Consider the following 27,094-nt stretch of genomic DNA (forward strand, 5'->3'; position numbering starts at 1 on the left):
ACATTGTTCCAGCTAGGATGATGATGTTGACTGGGAGCAGTTTCCCTGAAGCCAGAAACAAAGCCCATCCTCTTTTAGGAGGAGGGGGAAGGGAGAGTTGATGTAGTACATTATCAGAGATCTCACCAAGGATAACTAATTACCATCAGTAATGCTGTTCTACCCTTTTTGTCCGTGATTATGTCAAAGATAGCGTTTGAGTTTCTTAAAAAAGACAGATGGGGCTATGTCTTGTTATTATGCTTTTTAGTATTCAAAACATACATAGTACCTCTGCAGAAAGATATCAGAGTCCTAAGTTAAACCTTACTTTAAAGCACATGTACCAAGAAGAACAGACCTTTCTCTCTCTTTTTTTAATGGAACTACTTAAGGATGAATTAAGTAAATCAGTTGCTAGTCTAAAATTTGACTTTCTGGTTCTTGAACTAAATACTTGGAAGTACTTCTGTTCAAATATTCTATTTTAAATTACCCTTTGGTAAAAATACTACAGGTAAGAAGCAAGCACCAAGTGTGTCACAATCAGATTGGTTGAGAAATGCAGCAGAAGTAGTGAAGGAATGAGAATTCGAGCCATTTTTCTCCCTATTTGCATGTAAAATGGACAATATTTAAATGTTAAGCCCTTTTATCCAATGTTACATTTAAGTGCTTTTCAAAGTTAATGCAAAATGATTGTTAAAATGCCAGGTTTGTTTGTTTGTTTGTTTTTTGGGTTTTTTTTGCGGTACGGGGGCCTCTCACTGTTGTGGCCTCTGCCGTTGTGGAACACAGGCTCGGGACGCGCAGGCCCAGTGGCCATGGCTCACGGGCCCAGCTGCTCCGCGGCACGCGGGATCCTCCCGGACCAGGGCACGGACCTGTGTCCCCTGCATCAGCAGGCGGACTCGCAACCACTGCGCCACCAGGGAGACCCTAAAATGCCAATTTTAATCTGTATATTTTTTGCCAGTTACATACGTTTGGCTCTTAATGTGCTATAGTTTTGATTCCCTGTGTTACCCTTAAAACATAATTATACTTTGAGATTTAAATTAGCAATTTAAGTTGCTTAAACATACTTTCATGCTATATTTTCTGCAATTGTGCTATCATCCACTCAGTTATACTTTCTTAGTAGGCTATAAAATTTCAAATTATTAAGATGTTAATATTTCCATCTTTTCTGCCAGGAATATTTGTCTCCGTAAGTACTCTCTCTTTCCTGGTTGGCGGAACACTCAAAACTGACCAGGGGTGGGGGGAAAGTGCTGCCTGATGTTATAGATAAGTACTAGTCCAGGAGTTAATAGATCTGACCTCTGGTTTTGATTCTGACACATAATATATTAGTGATTGACCTTGAGCAACTAATTTAAAGTTACTGGGCCTCAGGGTTTTGTTTGTTTGAATTGTGGTGAAATACACATAACAATTTACCATCTTAACCATTTTTAAGTATACAGGTCAGTGGCATTAAGCTCGTTCACGTTTGTTATACAGCCATCATCACCATCTATCTCCAGAACTCTTGCAAAACTGAAACTCTGTACCTATTAAATAATAACTCGTCTTCTCCCTGTCCCTCCAGGCCCTGACAGCCACCATTCTACTTCCTGTCTCTGAATTTGACTATCTGGGTACCTCATATAAGTGGTATCACACAGTTTTTGCCCTTTTGTGACTGGCTTTTATTTCAGTTCATGTTAAAAGTTCATCCAAGTTGTAACATGGTTGAGAATTTTCCAACTTTACAAGGCTGAATAATCCATTGTATGTATACCCCACAGTTTTAAAATCATTTATCTATCAATGTACACTTCGATTGCTTCTACCTTTTGGTATTATGAACAATGCTGTTATGAAAACGGGTATACAAATACCTCTTTGAAACTCTGCTTTTAGTTCTTTTGGGTATATACCTAGAAATGGGATTGCTGGACCATATGGCAACTCTATTTTTAATTTTTTAAGGAAATGCCATACTGGTTTCCATAGTGGCTGTACCATTTTACCTTCCCACCAGTGTGCAAGGGTTCCAGTTTCTCCACATCCTTGCCCAGACTTGTTAGTTTCTGTTTTTTTGACAGTAGCCATCCTAATGAGTGTGAGGTAGTATCTCATTATGGTTTTGATTTGTAGTTCCCTAATGATGAATGATAAATGATATCGAGCATCTTTACCTGTGCTTTTAGGTCCTTCAGTTTATTCACGTCCTTTGCCCATTTTTCACTCCAGCGTGAATACTTTTATATAACGGAAGGAAAATAAGCCACATATCTTGAAGATGAATCCGTTGAGAAGGTAATAGTAAATTTTTAAAAGGAGATTTCTATAGTCAGTTGACTATGCCATTCACATTAAAACTCTCACAATTGTAAAGGGTTTTTGTTTTTGTTTTTGTTTTTGTTTTAATGTACAAAGAGCTAGCATTCTTTCTGTGGTAAGGTAGATGTCCTGGATGACCCATTCAAGAAGTTGGCTTAGTCCAACTTAATGAAGCCTATATCCTTCGTGTACTGTTGGAAACACTGGTGGTACATATTGAGGCTGTACTTTTGGATCAGACTGTGCAGGTTTGAGCAGATGCAGCAAGAGCAAGAACCCTGGCCTGATTTTCTTGGATGGTTTCATTAGAGCTGCTGGTGACCCATCTTGCTTTCTCGTATGCAGCGAGGCAAAAAGCCCTTTGCCCATTTTAAAATCAGGTTATTAGTTTTATTTTGTAGGAGCTCTTTATATATTTTGGATATTTGCCCATTATCAGATATTGATTTGTAAATATTTTCTCCATTTGGTGTTTGCCTTTGCACTCTGTTGATTGTGTCCTTTGATGCACAAAAGTTTTAATTTTGATGTAGTCCAGTTTATCTTTTTTCTTTGGTTGCCTGTGCTTTTGGAGTCAAATCCAAGAAATCACTTCCAAATCCAGTGTCATGAAGTTTTCCTTCTGTTTTCTCTCAGAGGTTTAGTTTGTACGTTTAGATCTTTGATCCATTTTGAGTTAATTTTTGTATATGGTGTAAGGTAAGCATCCAAATTCATGTTTTTGCATGTGGATATCCAGTTTTCTCAACACCATTTGTTGAAAAGACTTCCCTTCCCCATTGAATGCTCTTAGTATTCTTGTCAAAAATCATTTGACCATAAATGTGAGTGAATTTATTTTTGAGCTCTCCATTCTATTCCATGGTCTATATGTCTGTCTTTCTGCCAGTACCACACTATTTTGATTACTGTAGTTTTGTAGTAAGTTTTGAAATCAAGAAGTGTGAGACCTCTAACTTTGTACTTCTTTTTCAAAATTATTTGGCTCTTAGTGATGCTGAGATCAATCAAAGGGTTCAAGTGGTGACAGCCTGATCCCTCCAAAGGTCCTCCCCATCAACCAACCTTTTGTCTAATGGTTTTGTTCATTGATTATTGCTTGAATCATTTCAATTAGGGATTACAAAGTGGCAATTTTTTCCCACATATACTAGCTAGAGTAGTTTTGGGCGGAGGAAACATTTATTTATCAACAATGACTTATTTTCCTGCAATTCAGTTTTACAAATAAGGCTAGATTAAATGCTTAATTCTTTACCTTTAATTGCCAGTTCTTTAGAGTAAGGGTTTGGTGCTTTATTTACTTTCAGTGAAACTAGTGAATGAAGAGGAGGATTAAAGATTATATTCCCTTTTTATAGGTATCATAAACTCTTAGATTTTATATAGGAAACCTGTTTTACTGTTATTGGTAGAGTCCTCCAGTGACAGTTAGACATAGGCAATCGTCAGACATTACTGTTAGCATTGAATCTAACTTCCAACAGTGCAACACAGTAAACATTTTTTTTAATGTCACACTGCTAAGTACTTCTGCATAAATAATTTCCTTTCTTTTTTTAAAAAATAATTTTCTATTGAGCACCTATCCTGTGCCAATCACCATCCTAGGAAAATTATTTTTAATCTCCAATTCTTACTCTTGTCCCCCTTTGACCTAGTGTGTTGGGTTGTTTTTTTTTTTTTCTTGAGTATGTAGAACATTTCTATTATCCTAAGTCTCAATTTAGGAATGATATATCTAGAAAGGTCTCCCTCCCGTTCTGTTCCCTTCAGATAGTGCCTTCCTCCTCCTATAGGTGCTCATTTTTATTTATTCATTTATAGATTATCCATTCAGTGTTGCCTTTTGTTTTGTTTTGCAGACACCAGCAAATGTATATAAATGTGTCCTTTTTCTTACAAAGAAGTGTCATAACTATAGATATTGATCTGCATCTTACTTTTTTTCACTTCATAATTATATTCTAGAGATCGCTGTAGAAACATTCATTCCTTTTTATGGCTGTGGCATATCCCCTCAGGTAGATATGTCTTCATTTTTCTAGCTTAGTCCCCACTGATGGACATTTGAGTTATTTTAAACTTCTTCCAATATAAAATAAAAAATTTTTAAAAATCCTTTGGAGATGTAATATTGGCACACATTATTGTTTTACATGCCTTGAAACAACTATAGATTGGATTGATTTAAAAAATTCTTGCTTTTACATATAATGTAATATTATTAATTTTCCTCCTCCAGCTTCTTCCCCATTTCTCTGCTCTCTTTCATAGCAGAAGTCCTTCGAACATTTAGTATCAGTAATGGCTATCTCCACCTCCTGTTTCCTAGTCTCACGAATTTTTTCCATTCAGGCTTCTGTCCCTACCATACCACTAAAACTGCTGCTCTTTTCAAAATCACCAGTGACCTGCATGATACTACATCCAGTGCTTTGTTCTCAGTTTTCAACTTAACTTGATTTATTAGCTGCATTGGACCCACTTAATAACTCTGTTTTCCTTGAAACACTTTTGTCATTAGGCTTCTAGAATACTATATACTCCTAGTTTTTCTTTATTCTTGGGGCTGCTCCTTCTTTCTTTTTTTGACCTCCTTATCCTTGAATTCACTCCTCTTTCCTTATGTTATCAGCTGGTGGGGAGGGCAGTTGTACAGGAAGGGAAGACTGGTAGGAAGGGGTGGAGTCTCTGCTTCTAGGAGTTGAGGCTGGGAGGGGGAAGAGAGGAAGGCGTCTGGGTTCAGAGATCACCTGAAACAAGGCTTTAGTCTGAAAAAACCAGATAGACATACGTGGTGAGGGAAGGCACTCCAGGTGACCTGTGGGATGCCGTGCGGTAAGAGGGAGGAGGGAAGCAGCTTCTGTAAGGTTGGGTTCCTGCTGAACGATTCTGAGGAGGCTCTAGGGAAGTGGGATCAATTTTGGATTGGCTGCTGTTTTTGAGGCAGGACTAGAAGTGAGGATTAATTAGGGCTTGGGTGCTGTCGTGGGTGGCAGTTGGGTATCCTTAGTAATAGATGGCTGTAACAAAGCTGGTCTGGGGACATCGTTGGTAAGAAAGCAGTAGCCACTCAGAGAGGGTCATTATAGCATTTTACAGCTGCTGTATGACCTTGGGAGAAATAGTGTTTCCTATTATCTTTGTACCTGCCTTTATCTGTGTCTGTCCTCCCAGCCCGATTAATGGCAATTTTGGTTTTTTTCCCCATTCTGAGCTGATTTCATCTTTTGTCTCAGACATGTTTTCACTTTGTTTCATGGCACTGATTTTACTGGCTTTGGGAAGTAGGGATCCTTATTTCCTCAGACCTGAAGTAAATAACTAAGTGATTCAATGATCACGATTACCTGCCCCCCCACCCCCGCCACACACACAAGTTAAGGCAAAAGCTCATGGGTTTTTTTTTTTTTTTTTTTTGTCTTGTCTGCATTGGGTCTTCACTGCGGTGCAGGTGCTTCTCTTGTTGCAGAGCATGGGCTCTCGCTGCGCGGGCTCAGTAGTTGTGACTCGCGGGCTCTAGAGCGCAGGCTCAGTAGTTTTGGTGCAAGGGCTTAGTTGCTCCGCGGCATGTGGGATCTTCCTGGACCAGGGCTTGAACCCGTGTCCCCTGCATTGGCAGGCGGATTCTTAGCCACTGTGCCACCAGGGAAGTCCCTCATGATTATTAAATAGGGCATGATTTGAAAAAATTGTGAAGAGTAGTAGTCTCTTTTTTGTTGCCATTTCTGCTTTTCTTTCTGAGCCCCTCTTCCTATTATGGGCACTGGGGACTCCTCACTGTCTTGTCTCATCCAGGCTTCCAGTGCTCTTTCCTGGGCTTCTCTTTATCTTCTCCCCTTTGTGAACATGTGCCCGTTGGTTGATCTGATAATGGAGTTAATGTAGCTTAATATGTTCCTTTAGGGGGCATTTGCATTTTAAAATGAAATTCCTGAGAATAATATGAAACTAAGGAATAAGTCTTTAATGCACACTGTGGCAAGATGGGGTGGGGAGTGAGAATGGGTAGGGAAGCAGAGCTGAGTAGAGGCAGCCCTTCAACAGTCACTCTGCTGTAGATGGGGCCTGGGCCCCAGAAATCAGGAGTTGTCCTCTGAGGAGCTAATGAACTGGAGTCTGGCTGTCCCATCTTCCCCCATAGATGCTGAGGTAGGTGTTGTGTTCATAGATAGTGAAAGTATCTGAGTGCCTGGGCAGGTGTCATGAGAGCCAGGCATGTGTTGAGTAAACAGTGTAGAAAAACAGACTGGAAGTTGAGACTGGGAAGAGACAGACACAAAATGAGATACTCATAATGTTGACCTTTGCACTACTTACTGTCCGGGCATGTTTCAGGCCACTAGTTTACCAGTGCTCAGACTCTCTCCTTTCAAGCCTCTCTCACTGAAGCCAGGCAGCACATATCCAGCCTTCCTACTCTAGAAATGAAATGTGAGCCCGTAGCTTGTAGCCCAGCAGCTGACTAGAGCCTGTTTACCTCTACAGACCCAAGTTGTTTCTTAATTCTCAGGGGAAATGTGGGGTTCCTGTTGTGCTATGAAGATGAGCTTTAGGAAGGATTTGAATTTGCAACCTCCAAATCTAGAAGTGGCCTCCCTGGTAATCTTGTAGGTATATGCAGGCTAAAGCTAGTCTGTGTCTCCTGGTGCTCTTACAGCTCTTAGGGACGAGCCCAAGGTAGTTGCTCTAGACATCAGAAGCCTATAAGATTTCAGTCCTAACCACAGTTGGAATTACTTTGAGGTGTCCTTGTAAACTGGATTTTTGAAGGTGGTGCTTTCCCGAGTCCCCTACCTTTCCCCTTCAGAAACCCAGACCAAGTGGAACCTATTAATGTGGCAGTTTATTGCTTGCTTTTTGTGGCTTCCATTTGCATCTTCTGTAGGCCAGAGGCAGGCTCTGGAACTAGTCAGGCAGCTTCAGCCGAACATCCACATCAAGATGGTTCGTTTGTGCAGCCTGTTTGAAGACTGTTAATGTCCTTACTGCACTGCTGAGAAGGGGTTGCACTGGAAGGGCAAGATCTCCCTGCAGATGGGAATGACTTGTGTGTGCAGTTGATGATGTGGTCTTTTTGAGGCCTCTGAAGAATTGAGCGCGTGACAGCCCCTCCTGCCCACCCTGCTACAACCTTGTTCTACCCCCTGCTAGATCAAAGAACTCTCCTTTATAGTCACTTCACTACAGAGAGAATTGTTTGTGTTGGCTCCGTTACAACTTTACCTCTTAGTGTTTGAAAGTACACTTTTTTAATGCTATACTAATTTCTTTTAGTAAACTTTACGTTGGAACAATTTTAGATTTACAGTAAAGTTTCAGAGGTGATACAAAGTTCCCATATACCCAGTTTCCCCCATTGTTAGCATCTTACATAATCATGGCACACTTGCTAGAATGAAGACATCAACATTTGTACATTACTATGAACTCAACTGCACACTTTATTTAGATTTCATCAGTTTTTCCACTCAGGACTCTTCTGTTCCAGAAACCAGTCTAGGGTCCCATATTGCACTTAGTTGTCATGTCTCCCAGTCTCCTTTGGTCTGTAACAATTTCTCAGTCTTTTCTGTGTTTTTCATGACCCCTGATAGTTTTGAGGAATACTGGCAAGTATCCTTTATATAAAGTATCCTTTATAACAGCGGACCTCAACCTTTTTGGCACCAGGGACCAGTTTTGTGGAAGACAGTTTTTCCACGGATGGGAGTGGCTGTGGTTTTGGGATGATTCAAGCACATTACATTTATTGTGCACTTTATTTCTGTTATTATTACATTGTAATATGTAATGAAATAATTATACAACTCGCCATAATGCAGAATCAGTGGGAGCCCTGAGCTCGTTTTCACTTGCCACTCACTGACAGGGTTTTGATATGAGTCTGCAAGCGGTTATTTATTATGGTCTCTGTGTAGTCAAACCTCTCTGCTAATGATAATCTGTATTTGCAGCCGCTCCCCAGTGCTAGCATCACCGCCTCAGCTCCACCTCAGATCATCAGGTATTAGATTCTCACAAGGAGCGCGCAACCTAGATCCCTCGCATGTGCAGTTCACAGTAAGGTTCGCGCCCCTCTGAGAATCTAATGCTGCCACTGATCTGACAGGAGGCGGAGCTCAGGCTGTAATGCGAGCGATGGGGAGTGGCTGTAAATACAGATGAAGCTTCGCTTGCTCACCTGCCATTCACCTCCTGCTGTGCAGCCCAGTTCCTAATAGGCCATGGACAGGTACCGGTCTGTGGCCTTGGGGTTGGGGACCCCTGCTTTATAATGTCCCCCAATCTGAGCTTATCTGTTGTTTTCCACATGGTTAGACTGATATTATGGGTTTGGGGAAGAATACTGTGAAGGTGAAGTGCCCTGTGGGGGTGGAGGGTACTTGATAATTGCATAACATCGCTGGTGATATTAACCTTGGTCACTAGGTTGAATAGTTTGCCAGTTTCTCCACTGTAAAGTTACTCCTTTTCTCTTTCCCTACTCTATCACTAAGATAGAGTGGGTTGGAGGGTGTATAGAATTTTGTTATTTTTTTAAATATTTATTTATTTATGCCCTGCCGGGTCTTGCAACATGCGACCTCTTTTTAGTTGCAGCATGCAAAACTCTTAGTCTCGGCATGCATGTGGGATCTAGTTGCCCGACCAGGGATTGAACCCGGGCCCCTTGCATTGGGAGTGCAGAGTGTTACCCACTGAACCACCAGGGAAGTCCCTGGGGGGTGTATAGAATTAAGCTCCACCTCTTGGAAGGGAGAGTATCTTTATATATTATTTGGAATTCTTTGTAAGGAAGTTTGTCACTTCTTCTTCATTTATTTATATAACTATGGACTCATAGTTAATAAATATACTCATGTATATTTATTTTATAGTTGGAGTTACAGTCCAGTGCTACATTATTTATTTTGTTGCCCAGATTGTTCCAGCTCCAGAGGGAGCTCTTTCAGGTGGCTCCTGTATCCCTGTAACCTGCCCCTATCCTTTTGTGTTTTGACCACTTCCTTACTTTCTGGTACAACAAGATGTTCCAGGCTTTTCTTATATTTTCCACGCCCAGCCCTAGAATCAGCCATTTCTCCAAGAAGCCCTTGTTCTTTTTATTGGAGAGTAGTATTTAGAAACTACTGAGCACTAGGTATGTTCATTGCTATGGGGGTATCATTACTTCTAGGCCGTCTTAGCAGATAGAGCTAGATAGTATGTGTATACATACCAACCTTTGTATACAGACATATCTATAATTGTTTCTGTGTTTCGTTTATATTGATGTCTCTGGCTTCAATCCAGTACCACAGGGTTTATTTTAGAATTCCTTCTTTGCTTGCTTTCCTGTAATATCCTTCTTTAATAACGAAAAACCTTGCTCCCACCATCCATTTACTTATTTGTTCAACCCAGTATACCTGTACCCTTACTGTACATATATTGTAAGCTATATTCCCACAAGAAACAAATTTACCAGTTCTAATATTGTACTGTTTTTAACAATTCTATTTTAGTGGACAAATCATAGGTGCTTGTTTACATTTATTATGATGTGATTTGACCCATGATGCTAGCTTTTAGATATATGCAAATGTTTTTAATATTCTTACCATAATCTGAGATGTCTTTGTATGTCAGCATGATTGATTAAGATTATGGACTTGGGCTCAAAGTAAAATATTTTGCTTTTATTCTACACTTCTCATAGTCTAAACTTAAGAAATAAAAGGTGGGGCTTCCCTGGTGGCGCAGTGGTTGAGAGTCCGCCTGCCGATGCAGGGGACACGGGTTCGTGCCCCGATCCCGGAAGATCCCACATGCCGCGGAGCGGCTGGGCCCGCGAGCCATGGCCGTGGAGCCTGTGTGTCCGGAGCCTGTGCTCCGCAACGGGAGAGGCCACAGCAGTGAGAGGCCCGCGTACAGCAGAAAAAAAAAAAAAAGAAAAAAAAAAAAAGAAATAAAAGGTTATGTTCTCTCTTCAGTAATTTATTACACATTTCTACAAAAGGAAATTTATACTTATTTTTTTTTTTTTTTTTTTTTTTTTTTTTTTTTTTTTTTTTTTGCGGTATGCGGGCCTCTCACTGTTGTGGCCTCCCCCGTTGCGGAGCACAGGCTCCGGACGCGCAGGCTCCGGACGCGCAAGGCTCAGCGGCCATGGCTCACGGGCCCAGCCGCTCCGCGGCATATGGGATCCTCCCAGACCGGGGCACGAACCCGTATCCCCTGCATCGGCAGGCGGACTCTCGACCACTTGCGCCACCAGGGAGGCCCTATACTTATTATTAATAAGGTTTGTACTTATTATTAAAGGTTTCATCATATGTAAAAAGGACAAGTTGAATGAAATAATATTTACAGTACCTTCTAGCTCCAAAGTTCTGGCTCAGGTGCTTTTAAAAAATTACTTTAAGGCAAGACATTCTAAAATTGGTTTCTCGGTTGGCTTACTAAGCCCTGATTGTGTAGGCTTGGCACTTGGTTTTACTTCCTTGGCTACTTTTCTAGGACACCATTCTTGTTTCATATGTCTGTCAGTAAATATACTAAAATGGGACTGACTTAACTATAGGTTTCGTTCCCTGGGTACTTGGCTTCCCAAATTCCTGTTGGGAAGAAACAAGTGTGGGTTTTAAAAGCTATACTAAGATCTGGAAGTTCTTGGTCATCATCATGGCCAACGTCTAACTTGAAGTCTGATCTTGGGCCCATTAATTCTACCTCCAGACCTCAGATCCTTCATCTAGAAAGTGAAGCAGTTCCGTTAGATGACCCCTAAGATTCCTACAGCTGTGATTTTATCATCAGCAATAGTGAAATATCTGGCTGGCAGTTTTAATCTTAGTAATTAAGGTGTTCTGACAAGAATTGGAAATGGTCAACCTCTGAAATAAACTTATTGGGCTCATCTTCATCCTTTTTATTGTTTGATTAAAAGAAACCCACACACACTATGTGTGGGATGAACATGTTCCGAAATGTGAGGTCTATAGGTAGTACCTGGAGGGCTCAGATAGTACCATGTAGAAGGCATGGTGTACTATTCATAATGACCCATCATGATAGTAACTTTGGAGGATCAGAACTGGAATTTTAACTATTGGTGTTTATAAATCAGTGACTTCTTTTTTTTTTTTTTTTTTTTTTGCGGTACGCGGGCCTCTCACTGTTGTGGCCTCTCCCATTGCGGAGCACAGGATCCGGACGCGCAGGCTCAGTGGCCATGGCTCACGGGCCCAGCCGCTCCACGGCATGTGGGATCTTCCCGGACCGGGGCACGAACCCGTGTCCCCTGCATCGGCAGGCGGCCTCTCAACCACTGCGCCACCAGGGAAGCCCAATCAGTGACTTCTTAAGTGACATTCCTTTTACAGCTACTATGTAGCATCTGTGAACAGTACAGAAAAATAGCCAAGGTGAAGAGGGTGTGGTGGCTTTAAGTATGATAAGGCCCAGTGAGTTATATCAAAGAAGCTTTAGTTCTCAAAGCCAGGGGGGAAATGTCATTAGTCTCGTACTGCTAACAGCCTTCAGAATAGTCTGTCCTTTCTCATAAGCATTTAGTTTCCTGAGCTAAGAGAACAAAGACTGTTACCTATAGCTGAGTGTGCTAAACATACCATGTACTTACAAAAGGATTTTGGAAAACAGATGGGTGGAAGACAAAAGTAGGAATTAATGTACTGAAAGACAAGACATATCCGCTTGGAAGAAAAGAATAGTAGAGTGAAAGAATGTTGCCTTTGGTTAGAAAGCCTAGAATAAGAGAGCACAGAATGAGTCTCCCTCAGGCTGCCTGCCATTGAATTGTTTTTTAAGGCCCATATCATATTGGTTTATGAGATTGAGCAAGTCTTCAATGAAAGTCATCTGACCCACCATTACTGGCACTGTTACAGATTTCTAAGTGAAATGGTACTCTGCCTGTCTTTGTTTACAGTGTTAAATCAGCAGGTTGAACTTTCTTTTTTTTTCCTAATAAATTTTTTTATTTTTATTTATTTTTGGCTGCGTTGGGTTGCTGTGCGTGGACTTTCTCTAGTTGGGGCGAGCAGGGCTCCTCTTTGTTGCAGTGCGCGGGCTTCTCACTGCGGTGGCTTCTCTTGTTGTGGAGCATGGGCTCTAGGTGCGCGGGCTTCAGTAGTTGTGGCCCGCAGGCTGTAGAGCGCAGGCTCAGTAGTTGTGGCGCACAGGGTTAGTTGCTCCATGGCATGTAGTATCTTCCTGGACCAGGGCTTGAACCCGTGTCCCCTGCCTTGGCAGGCGGATTCTTAACCACTGCACCACCAGGGAAGCCCAGGTTGAACTTTTATGATACTAGTTTACGTAAAGATTCACATTTGCTTTAATGGTAAGTGTGTCTGGGATGGATGCCCATTCCTGTGATCCATACTAGTGCTGCTAGTGGCTTTCTTCCTCTTCACAGGAGGTAAAAAGAGTTGCTCACTATAGAAGTGAACAGTAGATGTCACTGCATCTCTACTTACTAAGGTTTTGGCTCATAGCTGTTTGGATACAACCAAGTTCTTAATACTTCCAAATCACTAACCTTAAATCGAGTATTTATGGCTATCTGACACTTAAGATCCCCTTCCTCAGCTGTAGAACCCAGATTGAAAATTGAGAACAAACACAGCCCAAGAGAGTTTTCCTTAGTTTCCTTCAATTTCCTTTTTAGTGTATTTGTATTTTAGTGTATTTGTTCTAGGCTTACATATTATACAGTAGTCCCCCACTTATCTGTGGGGCATATGCTCTGAAACCCCTAGTATGGAAGTTGAAACCACAGACAGTACTGAACTCTATATATACTGTGTTTTTTCCTATACATACCTACCTATGATAAAGCCTAATTTACAAATTAGGCACAGTAAGAGATTAACAGAAATAACTAATAATTCAGTTGAACAGTTATAACAATATACTGTAATCAAAGTTATGAGAATGTGGTCTCTCTCAAAATATCTTATTGTCCAAATTTAATGCCTTTTCCATCTTAACTAAGCACTTATCACTCACTGTGGCTCTCACTTTTGCAGTTTGAAGTGCGACAGCAAAACTGGCTCAAGTTTCCTTTTTCCTTCTTCACAACTTGATGGATAGAAGATTTGTTACCATAGGTTTTAGCAGCCTTATTTAGCGTATGATTTTTTTCTTTCCTTATTCAGTTGAGAACTTTCACCTTTTCACTTGAAGCACTTTACGGCTTCTCCTTGGCGTATCTGAAGTACTCTTGCGCTTTGGGGCCATTGTTAAGTACCATAAGGGTTACTTGAATACAAGCAGTGCTGTACCCGATTGTGATTGTCGATCTGATAACCTAGATAGCTACTAAGTGACTAACGAGCAGATAGCATATATAGCATGGATACGATGGACAAAGGGATGATTCACATCCAGATGGGATGGAGCAGGACAGTGAGAGATTTCATCACACTACTCAGAACAGTGCGCAATGTAGAACTTATGAATTGTTTACTTCTGGCACCTTCCATTTAATATTTTTGGACCACCATTGACATGAGTAACTGAAACCATGAAAAGTGAATCATGGGTAAAGGGGACTATTGTATTTCCATGTAGCTAACTGATGAAGTTTTATCTGCCTTTTCCTATCAACCTTATACCACTTATTTAGGAGCCTGAACAATTTTTCATATTTGTTTTCAACAAGGTTCACACTTAAAAGCTTCTTGGCCTTTCTATAGCTTGCTTTTTGAAAACCTTCCATCAGGAAAGTAGATGCCACTGTTCTCTGAATTGAGGTGCTGAACATCAAATTGAAGTGCCGCTTACTTTATTCATTTCTTTTTGAACCCGTGGCTTTGACAGTTGAGGAAATAAAGAACTGAATTATGACCAAAAGTCCTATGGTGCATCTTTTAAAACAAATCTCTTATGGTTTCAATGTAGATGGTAGGGTTTCCCTATCTGACAGAAAGGCAAAGTTGGTATTAAATTGGATTATTTTATCAATAGAAAGTCTCAGGCATACTAAATTTTGGTATCTTTTGAACACATAGATGGTGAAAATAGCCAGGGTGATATCTGTTCTAATATGTCAGGATTAGTGCTGGCTTACACCTGTGTCCTGGTGTAATAACTCCCTCTTTACTCTCAGTTGTCCTAGTTTGGGCAGGTCACTCTAAATTGCCCCAAAGTGTGGGGGGCGGTTGATAAGTTGCAGTTTTAGTAATTATAAGCATTTTTTTTGACTCGAGTTATGCCTGCCCTGAGTTTTCTGAGTTAACCATGTACAAAATAAAGCAAAAACCACAAAGAGCTTGTAATTCTGGAAAAATAGCTTTTGGGTTTCTATATATTGATCATTGTTCTCTGGAGTAATGATTTCCAAAATATGGTTATGCATCAAAATTAACTAGTAACCTTTTTACAGATAGCTTCATGGGTCTCACCATAGACCTCTGCTGAATTTGTACCAGAGTATGAATTTGACGTTACCAAAAATGTAGAACTGCATGCAATGCAAATGTACTGGATAACTTTGTCAGTAAGCTTCTAAACTAGCATGCAGAGGAACATTTCTTATGGTTTGGGTGGTGTTTGGGGTTCTCTGTGGTGGCTGCTTTGAGCCTTGAGGGTATGCCTAACATTGACATGAATTGCCTTTTTGTTTCAGATGTCATCTGGGTCATTCTCAGTGTGGAGGTGGGTGGACTTTTAGGAGTAACGCAGCAGCTGTCATCTTTTGAAACGGAGTTCAACACACAGCCACATCGCAAGGTAGAAGGAAACTTCAACCCGTTTGCCTCTCCCCAAAAGAACCGACAATCAGATGAAAACAACTTAAAAGACCCTGGGGGTTCCGAGTTCGACTCGATCAGCAAAAACACATGGGCTCCTGCTCCTGACCAAACCGAGCAAGATGAGAATAGACTCTCACAGAACTCTGTAAATCTGTCCCCCAGCAGTCACGCAAACAACTTATCAGTAGTGACTTACAGTAAGGTAGGTGCCCTCGGAGAAGAGGAGAAGGGGTAGGTGGTGGGCCTTGGGATTTGTGATACTCCTTCATGGCAAACCTAGACGCCTAGAATGTTCTTTAAGACTGCTTAGCTCTCCTGCCAATGCAACAGCACAAAGACCTACCCCTTCTCCCCTCCCCCTCCCCCATCTCCACGTCCTGTGGGTGTTACTCCATCCACATTTATAACTTACTGCTGTCTCTCTGCTCTGGTTTGGGTGCTGAAAGAACAGAGTTCTTTACCTTTAGCATTAAAAAAAAAAAAAGTCAAAATATCACCAGCCATTCTTCCAGTGTAAATGTATACCAAGTGTAGAGCAACAGCACACCTTTGGAATTTGTTCCTACTGTGTTTTTTTGGTTTTGGGTGGGGTGTTTTTCCTGAGGAAATAGACAAACTCAATTATTTATCCTAATGTTGTTGTATCCTATCCAGATGTTGTTGGGCTTCCACTTTATTTACCTAGTTTGCATGTCTTCTTGTTGATGTCTTTTCAGCCTCTTATGGCCCATCTACATCCTCACCTACAACCCAGAGTGGCCCAAGTGATATTTTGACTTTTCATATGTGAGGAATAAATGAGAGAATTGTTTGTTGAGTTAATCATGATTTTAAATATTCTGATTGTTCTAAGACAGTCTTCTAGGTTTTTGATTTCTTGATCTGTTTCGCTATGCTTGCTGATTAAACAGCACCTTCCATACTCCGTCAAGGTGACTATGGTTCCTGGTCATTGGTTTTGGTAGGTTGAATAAAGCCCTGATGCTAAGCACTAACCGTTGTAGGTGATTTGTGTGGCAGGGCCTGTGAACATTCCTGTTCGTTCTTCTCTGATAATAATGTGGTGTATTAGGCCCAGCCTCCCACCTATATAATCATATAACTGTTAAGTCTTTCCTTGCTTCGTGTTGGCATTCACCCTCAAATTTTTAAAAATAATGTTTATTTGAGGGACAACTCGCTCTGTGTAAGAATGGCATTTTTCTGACCAGTGTTTTATATGTGGTCTTTATATGTGGTGGGGGTTGTCGGAATGGATTACCTACCAGCCTTAATTGAGGTCCTGCCATGCTGCTCTTTTTTGGAAGGGCTGGGCTATGGTGAGGCTATTGAGATATTTCTTGAGGTTGATGAACTCATGGTATGTTGCATAATTTTTTTCATGAACTCTATAGAATCATTTAGAAATAGCATTTGCAAGAACCACAGAGAAAAGGTTCTCACTGGAAACGATATACAAGACTGTTGCCTGTAATGCGTTGATAATGTGGCACTTGGACCCCAAAGAGAAATCGGAGCCTCCTTTTCTTCTTAAGTTAAGCAGTCCTCTTAAAGCAAGTCCTCTGAAAGCACTTCTGGCTAAAGTTGAGTCAGCTCCACCTCTTAGGGCTCCTTAGAAATGGGGTAGGGTATAGACAGTTATCAGTAAGTATTTGTTAACACATTTCTGCACTGATGTACAGAGCAGTGTAGATTATTGAGTAAGGAAACTTGAAGAATAAAAGAAGTTATCCCTACCAACCAGCAGCTCACAGTACAGTAGGGGAGATGAAACACGCATACAATTCAGTCAAGGTGAAGTATGAATTTGGTCAGTAGAGCACAGCACAGTCAAAATGTATAATTTGTGTGCATGGCTGGGGGTTAGAGTTACGGAAGGCAGAGATGAAGTAGAGGTGGAGTTGATGGAAAGGGCTTTTCAAAGAATGGACAGATTTGGAAAGACAGGAAGGATGATGGTAGGAGAACAGTTGAAGTGCTGAGGGCAGAATACTGAGTAAGTGATGTGTGGTCAGGAGATACGGGTGACGGACAGTGGGAGATACATTCAGTTGGTTGCAGTGTGTTCCTTTGGATGAAGTAATTTGATGAAAAAATTTGGGTGAAATAATTACAAATGGCTTCAAAAAGAATTGGAACTATACTTAAATGAATACCTTAAAGCAGAGATAATTCATGATTCTAAGCATTTGTGTTTGGCTTGAGAATATAGATTTATTTATTTTTAAAGGCAAGAATACTTGAGGTTCTGAAGGGCTATAAGTGGCGAGATCAGGTATATACTAGAGTTATTTTTTAACCGTTCCTATGTGCCAGGTGTGCCAAGTACTTTACATGTATCATCTTCATATTTTGATAAGAAAATAAAAGCTCAGAGGGGCTAAGGAACTTAGCTCAGTATTACACAGCTAGCAAGAGGCAGAGCTGGGATTCACATCCAGGCACCACGTTACTAAAGGTATTAGTAGGTGAACCTGGGCTTTCCTTAGATCTTCCTGTTGGGATGGAGGCTGTGTTGAGTGAAAGCATTAACTGAGTTGATGACTAGTGTCATCAAGGTGTGAAAGAAGCAGAGTTGAAATAAGATAAGTGGCTCTAATGTAAACTGAGGATTGCCTGTGGCATCTTTTTTTTTTTAAGAGTTCCCCTGTTTGTTGAGTCTTTAAAGTAGTGATTTCTTTTTCTGGTTGATAAAAATAAAAACTTCTTAAACTCTCAGGGTGTACCAACCATGTGGGGTTACTAATAAATAGCCCTTTTTATTTATGAGTGAGTGGAAAGGATGAGAGCCCCCCAGAGTGCTAGAGTTGGGGCAAGTGTGTTCAGTTCACACCAGGTGCCATCTTTATTGGATGGGTTGGAGGAGTACCTGTTGCCCTGGTATCAGGGATCACTGAGTTGGCAATAGATTTGATTTACTCTAAAGAAATTCCCTGCCTGCCCTGAAGGCTGGGAAAGAACATGACATTCTTGGAAGCCCATGACCACAGTTTTCGTAGGCAGATACAGTTTCCTGCTGCCTCCATAGTTACAGTTTAACTTGCTAAGGTTGGTAGGATGAAATGAAAAGATTGCTTCATGCACCTTATGTGAGGGCTGGGTGAATGTCAACATAATGGCCCATCTGTCAGTGCCAGGAACTGGACACCCCTGGAGCCCTTCTCTAGCTACCCTTGAATAACCCATAAGCTCTCCGGACCCAGTGCTCTGTGCCACAGGCAGGGGTGGTGGGGGGAGAATGGGGGAGCTCTGGGTGGGAACGCCTGTCCTAGCTCCATCCCACAACATCCAGAGGGCCTGGGCCCTCCCTGTGTGAGAGCTGTCAGAGGGAGTCAGAAAGGTGAGCAAGTATATGTTGACCTGCTCCAAGGATTCATAAATCTGACTCCATGCTTTTGTTAAAGATTGGCTGGCCTCATTGTCAGCTCAGTTGTGGCTGACCTGTCCCCGGTGAACAATCAGACCAAGTATTGGTGAAGGTTAGGTGCTGTTTTAATGAACGCTTTTTATGTGATTAGCCCAAGAGCCTCTGAGGACAGTTACAGTAGGGTAGGTGTTCACTCTATGGACTAAAGGCTAGTCTTGCCATGAATTCTAACTGTGACTCATCTCTGGAGGCTGGGACAGCTTCTGTTTGGACAGTGGTACAGTAGCAAAAAACAATCCGTAGAGGTGTGGAAGGAGAAAATAAGTCATATTGAAATTAGGTACTTCTTTTTCCTACTTGCCAGTAATTTTCAAAATTTCTCAATGTTTTCTAAGAAAGCCTTACAGAGGAATAAGACACCAACCAAATGGTCTTATTCAGGACAGCTGGGAATAAGAGTGTGACACCAGGGTGTTCTTCAGGACAACCCAAATGCTTTGCTTCCTTTCTCTAAAGAGTAATGATTTACACTGGGGGAGCTGAAAAGAATCCCAAATTCATTTATTTTGTTACTTGGACTATGTGTCTTATTTTGTGTTTGCTCTTATTTTTTTTAAAAAAATGTTTGGAGCTGGTGTTTGTCATATACGCCTCCTTTAAACAGATTACAGCCTGAGCCACTGTTATTACTTCCGCCAAGTGCTGTTTCAGAAGGAGAAACGTGTTATTATCTTTGGGAGAGGTTCCTCATGCTTGTCAAGCGTTAGCCACTGCCGAGTGCCATCTGCCCTGCCCGCCCACATTTGCACCTGCTCCTCCTCTTCTCTCTCTCTGACAGTCACCCTTTAGTGTGTTTTGGATCTGGAGCTAGAGAAGTTAGCCTGCTTTTATTATATCAGAAATCAACTCTCTTCTAACCTGCTGCTGTCTGTGTTGACTAAGGCATGGAAGAGTTAATTTCTCTCTGTTTAGGTGAAGGTTTAGAAATGTAGTAGAGGTTACAGGGAGAGGTTTGGAAAAGGCAAATATTTTGCTATATGGGCCTGAGGATGTAATGGCTTGTGGATCTTATTATCTACTTTGAAGTAGCCAATCAGTTTAACATAATAATAAGGGATGAGTTTAATAAGGATGAGCTCAACATCTGCTCAGTTCAGAGCACGCTGAATTTGACCCAAAAGCAGGTGGTTGGTGTCCTTAGCTGAGCTAATGGCAACAGAGGGCAGTATAACCTTCCCACTGCCATGAAACCTGAGTCTTCGTTCTCAGGTGCAGACCCTTTCCCTGAAAGGTTTAAAGATGACTCAAAGAGAAGCTGGAAGGAAAACTCGTGTCACTTGATATTCTATCCAACTTGTGTTCTCCTCTGGCAAGGGACAGGTAGCAAATGCACATTACTCCCAGGTGGGGGCCATGGGAGTGCAGTAATGAGAGCTGTAAAGCTACCGTTCATTAAGCACTTACTATGTGCCAGGCACTGTGCTAAGGATTTTTTAAATTTAATTTTTATTGTTAAAATTATCAATGTACATAATTTAAGGAGTCAAGTAGATCTACAAAGTTTATTACAAAAAACGCTAATCACCTCCCTGCCTCCCAGCCCCCAGTATTTGTTGCTCAGAGGCAGAGGCAGCAGTTTGACATGCATTACTTCATTTAGTCCACACAACAGGACCATGATACAGGCACTGTCATTATCCCTATTTACAGCTGCTGAGACTTGAGGTACACAGGTTCCATGACCTGCCCACGGTCATGCAGCTAGAAAGTGGTAAAACGAGGATATGAACAAAACCAGTTGTTTTTGACTCCTGAGCCTGCTCTCTTACGATCCACTACGTTGCTTCCTAGTTACAGATAGTGTTCAGGTACATATTTTTATCAGCTGAGCTGACAGCTGTGGGCTAGGGAGAGCATGCATGCTTTCTGTAGTTCACTGCTACATTTCAAATGAGGATCAAGCCAATTATTGGCCAGCTATTACGTGACTTCTCTACTGCTAAACCCCTTCTCTCCACAAGCTGTTATCTATGGAAGATACAGAAATCAGCCTTTCTCTCCAGCCTCTATGAAGGGAAAAGATTCCCGAGAACCTCCATGGTCACTTGGGTTTAGATTTTTGGTGACATTGAAATTTCCATTAACTCAGTTTTGTGACAGCAGCACCTATACCTCTTGAAGTCCCCTGTCTATTCCTGATTGTGGTCAAAACATACAGTCTCTGGAGTTTTTCATTTTTCTGTAATGAATTTAACATCTGCCTTTGAACATACTTAGTATTTTAAAACTAGAACATACTTAGGGGCGATCTAACTCCCTTTAAAGCCAGAATTTCTGCAAAGGCCATCTGGAGAAAGAATATTTTACAGTCAGTACAAGTCCTGAGGTGGAAGTTCACCTGGTTTGCTCAAGACCAGAGTGGGTAGGAACAAGGTAGAGGGAAATGAAGTCAGGGGATGAGTCTTCTTTTGCTGCAGGGGGCAGTGGGGTATGGATCTTATGCATTGTAAGATGTTCAGCAGCATCCCTGGCCTTTACCCACTGGATACCAGTAGTACCTCCCTAGCCCCAAGTGTAAGAGCCAAAAACATCTCCAGACATTGCCAAATGCCCCCTGGGGCAGGGGCAAAACTTCCCTGCTTGGAAACCACTGGTATAGATGGAGAAGAGGTCCAAGGACTGAGTTTAATGCTATCTGTCTAACATGTAAAACTGCTGTTACTCAGAGCACCTCTACTGCATTTATTCTTATTCTTAATTCACGACACTCTTGTGACTTTTGTAGTTAGTTATACTCTTCATTTGACAAAACAATAAGGAAGTTGTAAGTGACTTGCTCACGTTCACACAGCAAATTGGGGGTGGGCCATGGGCTGGAACCCAGGGAACCCAGTTGGAGTCTAGTGTTCTTCTACAACACACTATGCTGAGGCTTGCTGGCAGAGCCAAGTTTGTTTGCTGTTCTCTGAAGGTAGTTTATACACTTAGTGTCAGGTTGTAGAGACCTTCTTGTTCATCTTCAGGAGCTACAAAAGAATTTGTGACCAAGAAGGAAGCAGTGCCCGGCAACTGAGGAACCTGCCCCTGTTCTCTGGCAAATTAGCACATTCTGTTCAGAAGGGGTTTGCCAGGAGACTCTGGTTTAATGATATTAAGATGTCTCTTTTTTGAAAACCCTGAGGAACCAGCAAAGTCCTCCCAGCCTTGTTGGTGTTTGCATTGGCATGATTCATGTGTGCATTTTAAAAATAAATTAAGCAAACACTGTGTGTGAGCCTTAGAAAATGTCTTTTGTTGTTTGTAACATTACTATCTGACTGAGAATAAAAAGTATCTCCAGGAACTCTCTCTTTTGTACCTCAACAGCTTCAAAGTGGAACGTTCAGCTCCATCTTCTTTGCTTTGGGACTCTGAGCATTGTTATAGGCTGAGCTGATGCTGGGCAGTCTTGTAGCTGAAACAGAGCTAGTGTTCCCAAGATGGCATATTTTACTTCAGTTGTAAGGACGTATTCTTTTCCCTGTACTCTGAATTCAGCATTTTAATTTCTGATGAAAATTCTCAAAGTGGGACTGGTGAAATTCAAGCAGATAAGTATAATTCAAAAGTATGAGATTACATAACCTTATCCACCAGAGGGCAGACAGCAGAAGCAAGAAGAACTACTAATCCTGCAGCCTGTGGAACAAAAACCACATTCACAGGAAGATAGACAAGATGAAAAGGCAGAGGGCTATGTACCAGATGAGGGAACAAGATAAAACCCCAGAAAAACAACTAAACGTAGTAGAGATAGGCAACCTTCCAGAAAAATAATTCAGAATAATGATAGTGAAGATGATCCAGGACCTCAGAAAAACAATGGAGGCAAAGAACGAGAAGATGCAAGAAATGTTTAACAAAGACCTAGAAGAATTAAAGAACAAACTGAGATGGACAATATAGTAACTGAAATGAAAACTACACTAGAAGGAATCAATAGCAGAATAACGGAGGCAGAAGAACGGATAACTGACCTGGAAGACAGAATGGTGGAATTCACTGCTGCAGAACAGAATAAAGAAAAAAGAATGAAAAGAAATGGAGACAGCCTAAGAGACCTCTGGGACAACATTAAATGCAACAACATTCGCACTATAGGAGTCCCAGAGGAGAAGAGAGAGAGAGAAAGGACCCGAGAAAATATTTGAAGAGATTGTAGTCAAAAACTTCCCTAACATGGGAAAGAAAATAGCCACCTAAGTCCAGGAAACGCAGCTAGTCCCATACAGGATAAACCCAAGGAGAAACACGCCAAGACACATAGTAATCAAATTGGCAAAATTAAAGACAAAGAAAAATTATTGAAAGCAGTAAGGGAAAAACGACAAATAACATACAAGGGAACTCCCATAAGGTTAACAGCTGATTTCTCAGCAGAAACTCTACAAGCCAGAAGGGAGTGGCAGGATATACTTAAACTGATGAAAGGGAAGAAACTACAACTAATTTTACTCTACCTGGCAAGGATCTCATTCAGTTTCGATTGAGAAATCAAAAGCTTTACAGACAAGCGAAAGCTAAGAGAATTCAGCTCTACAACAAATGCTAAAGGAATTTCTCTAAGTGGGAAACACAAGAGAAGAAAAGGACGTACAAAACAGTTAAGAAAATGATCATAGGAACATACATATTGACAATTACCTGAAACATGAATGGATTAAATGCTCCAACCAAAAGACACAGGCTCGCTGAATGGATACAAAAACAAGACCCATATATATGCTGTCTAGAAGAGACCCACTTCAGACCTAGGGACACATACAGACTGAAAGTGAGGGGATGGAAAAAGATGTTCCATGCAAATGGAAATCAAAAGAAAGCTGGAGTAGCAATACTCATATCAGGTAAAATAGACTTGAAAATAAAGAATGTTACAAGAGACAAGGAAAGACACTACATAATGATCAAGGGATCAATCCAAGAAGAAGATATAACAATTATAAATATATATGCACCCAACATAGGAGCACCTCAATACATAAGGCAACTGCTAACAGCAGTAAAAAAGGAAATCCAAAGTAACACAGTAATAGTGGGGGACTTCTAACACTTCACTTACACAAAATGACAGATCATCCAAAATGAAAATAAATAAGGAAACAGAATCTTTAAATGACACAATAGGCCAGATAGATTTAATTGATATTTATAGAACATTCCATCCAAAAACAGCAGATTACACTTTCTTCTCAAGAGAGCACGGAACATTCTCCAGGATAGATCACATCTTGGGTCACAAATCAAGCCTCAGTAAATTTAAGAAAATTGAAATCATATCAAGCATCTTTTCTGACCACAATGCTATGAGATTAGAAATCAATTACAGGGAAAAAATGTAAAAAACACAAACACATGGAGGCTAAACAATACATTACTAAATAACCAAGAGATCACTGAAGAAATCAAAGAGGAAATCAAAAAATACCTAGAGACAAAGGACAATGAAAACACAACAATCCAAAACCTATGGGATGCAGCAAAAGCAGTTCTAAGAGGGAAGTTTATAGCTATACAAGCCTCCCTGAAGACAAGAAAAATCTCAAATAAATAATCCAACCTTACACCTAAGGAAACTAGAGAAAGAAGAACAAACAAAACCCAAAGTTAGCAGAAGGAAAGAAATCATAAAGATCAGAGCAGAAATAAATGAAATAGAAACAAAGAAAACAATAGCAAAGATTAATAAAACTATAAGCTGGTTCTTTGAGAAGATAAACAAAATTGATAAACCATTAGCCAGACTCATCAAGAAAAAGAGGACTCAAATCAATAAAATTAGAAATGAAAAGAAAGTTACAACAGACACTGCAGAAATTCAAAGCATCCTAAGAGACTACTACAAGCAACTCTATGGCAATAAAATGGACAACCTGGAAGAAATGGACAAATTCTTAGAAAGATATAACCTTCCAAGACTGAACCAGGAAGAAATAGAAAATATGAACAGACCAATCACAAGTAATGAAATTGAAACTGTGATTAAAAATCTTCCAACAAACAAAAGTCCAGGACCAGATGGCTTCACAGGTGAATTCTATCAAACATTTAGAGGAGAGCTAACACCCATCCTTCTCAAACGCTTCCAAAACATTGCAGAGGAAGGAACACTCCCAAACTCATTCTATGAGGCCACCATCACCCTGATACCAAAACCAGACAAACATACTACAAAAAAAGAAAATTACAGACCAATATCACTGATGAATATAGATGCAAAACTCCTCAACAGGGGCTTCCCTGGTGGCGCAGTGGTTGAGAGTCCGCCTGCTGATGCAGGGGACACGGGTTCGTGCCCCGGTCAGGGAAGATCCCACATGCCGCAGAGCGGCTGGGCCCGTGAGCCATGGCCGCCGAGCCTGTGCGTCTGGAGCCTGTGCTCCGCAACGGGAGAGGCCACAACAATGAGAGGCTCGCGTACTGCAAAAAAAAAAAAAAATCCTCAACAAAATACTAGCAAACAGAATCCAACAACACATTAAAGGGATCATACCCCATGATCAAGTGGGATTTATCCCAGGGATGCAAGGATTCTTCAATATACACAAATCAATCAATGTGATACACCATATTAACAAACTGAAGAAGAAAAACCATATGATCATCTCAATAGATGCAGAAAAAGCTTTTGACAAAATTCAACACCAATTTATGATAAAAACTCTTCAGAAAGTGGGCATAGAGGGAACCTACCTCAACATAATAAAGGCCATATACGACAAACCCACAGCAAACATAATTCTCAATGGTGAAAAACTGAAAGCATTTCCTCTAAGATCAGGAACAAGACAAGGATGTCCACTCTTACCGCTATTATTCAACATACTTTTCAAAGTCCTAGCCTTGGCAATCAGAGAAGAAAAAGAAATAAAAGGAATACAAATTGGAAAAGAAGAAGTAAAACTGTCACTGTTTGCAGATGACATGATACTATACATAGAGAGTCCTAAAGATGACAACAGAAAACTACTAGAGCTAATCAATGAATTTGGTAAAGTAGCAGGATACAAAATCAATGCACAGAAACATCCTGCATTCCTATACACTAATGATGAAAAATCTGAAAGAGAAAGAAACACTCCCATTTACCATTGCAATAAAAAGAATAAAATACCTAGGAATAAGCCTACCTAGGGAGACAGAAGACCTGTATGCAGAAAACTGTAAGACCCTGATGAAAGAAATTAAAGATGATACCAACAGATGGAGAGATATACCATGTTCTTGGATTGGAAGAATCAATATTGTGAAAATGACTGTACTACCCAAAGCAATCTACAGATTCAATGCAATCCCTATCAAATTACCAATGGCATGTTTTACAGAGCTAGAACAAAAAATCTTAAAATTTGTATGGAGACACAAAAGACCCCGAATAGCCAAAGCAGTCCTGAGGGAAAAAAACAGAGCTGGAGGAATCAGACTCCCTGACTTCAGACTGTACTACAAAGCTACAGTAATCAAGACAATATGGTACTGGCACAAAAACAGAAACATAGATCAATGGAACAAGGTAGAAAGCCCAGAGGTAAACCCATGCACCTATGGCCAACTAATCTATGACAAAGGAGGCAAGGATATACAATGGAGAAAAGACAGTCTCTTTAATAAGTGGTGCTGGAAAAACTGGACAGCTACATGTAAAAGAATGAAATTGAACATTCCCTAACACCATAAACAAAAATAAACTCCAAATGGATTAGAGACCTAAATGTAAGACCGGACACTATAAAACTCTTAGAGGAAAACATTGGAAGAACACTCTTTGAAATAAATCACAGCAAGATCTTTTTTGATCCACCTCCTAGAGTAATGGAAATAAAAACAAAAATAAACAAATAAACAAACTTAAAAGCTTTTGCACAGCAAAGGAAACCATAAACAAGATGAAAAGACAACCTCAGAATGGGAGAAAATATTTGCCTATGAATCAACGGACAAAGGATTAATCTCCAAAACATATAAACAGCTCATGCAACTCAATATTAAAAAGACAAACAACCCAATCCAAAAATGGGCAGAAGCCTAAATAGACATTTCTCCAAAGAAGACATACAGATGGCCAAGTAGCATATGAAAAGCTGCTCAACGTCACTAATTATTAGAATGCAACTCAAAACTACAATGAGGTATCACCTCACACTAGTTAGAATGGGCATCATCAGAAAATCTATGAACAGGGTTTCCCTGGTGACGCAGTGGTTGGGAGTCCACGTGCCGATGCAGGGGACACGGGTTCGTGCCCCAGTCCGGGAGGATCCCACATGCCGTGGAGCGGCTGGGCCCGTGGGCCATGGCTGCTGGGCCTGCACGTCCGGAGCCTGTGCTCCACAGCGGGAGAGGCCACAGCAGTGAGAGGCCCGCGTACCGCAAAAAAAAAAAAAAAGAAAGAAAATCTATGAACAACAAATGCTGGAGTGGGTGTGGAGAAAAGGGAACCCTCTTGCACTGTTGGTGGGAATGTAAACTGATACAGCCACTATGGAGAACAGTATGGAAGTTCCTTAAAAAGCTAAAAATAGAATTACCATATGACCCAGGAATCCCACTACTGGGCATATACCCAGAGAAATTCACAATTTAAAAAGACACATGCACCCCAATGTTCACTGGA

The 27,094-nt window shown here is 40.9% G+C and overlaps 2 protein-coding genes across 3 annotated transcripts in view; one reads left to right on the forward strand and one right to left on the reverse strand.

Moving 5' to 3' along the window:
- ILRUN (inflammation and lipid regulator with UBA-like and NBR1-like domains) overlaps nt 1-27,094 on the forward strand; it is a 119,372-nt gene that overhangs the window by 82,266 nt on the left and 10,012 nt on the right. The window contains exon 4 of one of the 2 annotated variants that reach the window (XM_060110550.1): nt 14,948-15,051. In XM_060110550.1, coding sequence (XP_059966533.1) covers nt 14,948-15,051 — 104 coding nt within the window. Of the gene's footprint in view, nt 1-14,947; nt 15,277-27,094 lie in introns of both variants that reach the window. The other variant, XM_060110549.1, reaches the window with a different exon arrangement.
- On the reverse strand, nt 2,466-2,636 carry LOC132497693 (small ribosomal subunit protein uS14-like). Its single transcript, XM_060111117.1, is given in 1 exon segment — nt 2,466-2,636. A coding segment is annotated over 1 exon segment (171 nt).

Source organism: Mesoplodon densirostris, chromosome 10 (genome assembly GCF_025265405.1).
Source record: "Mesoplodon densirostris isolate mMesDen1 chromosome 10, mMesDen1 primary haplotype, whole genome shotgun sequence".
NCBI lineage: Eukaryota > Metazoa > Chordata > Mammalia > Artiodactyla > Ziphiidae > Mesoplodon > Mesoplodon densirostris.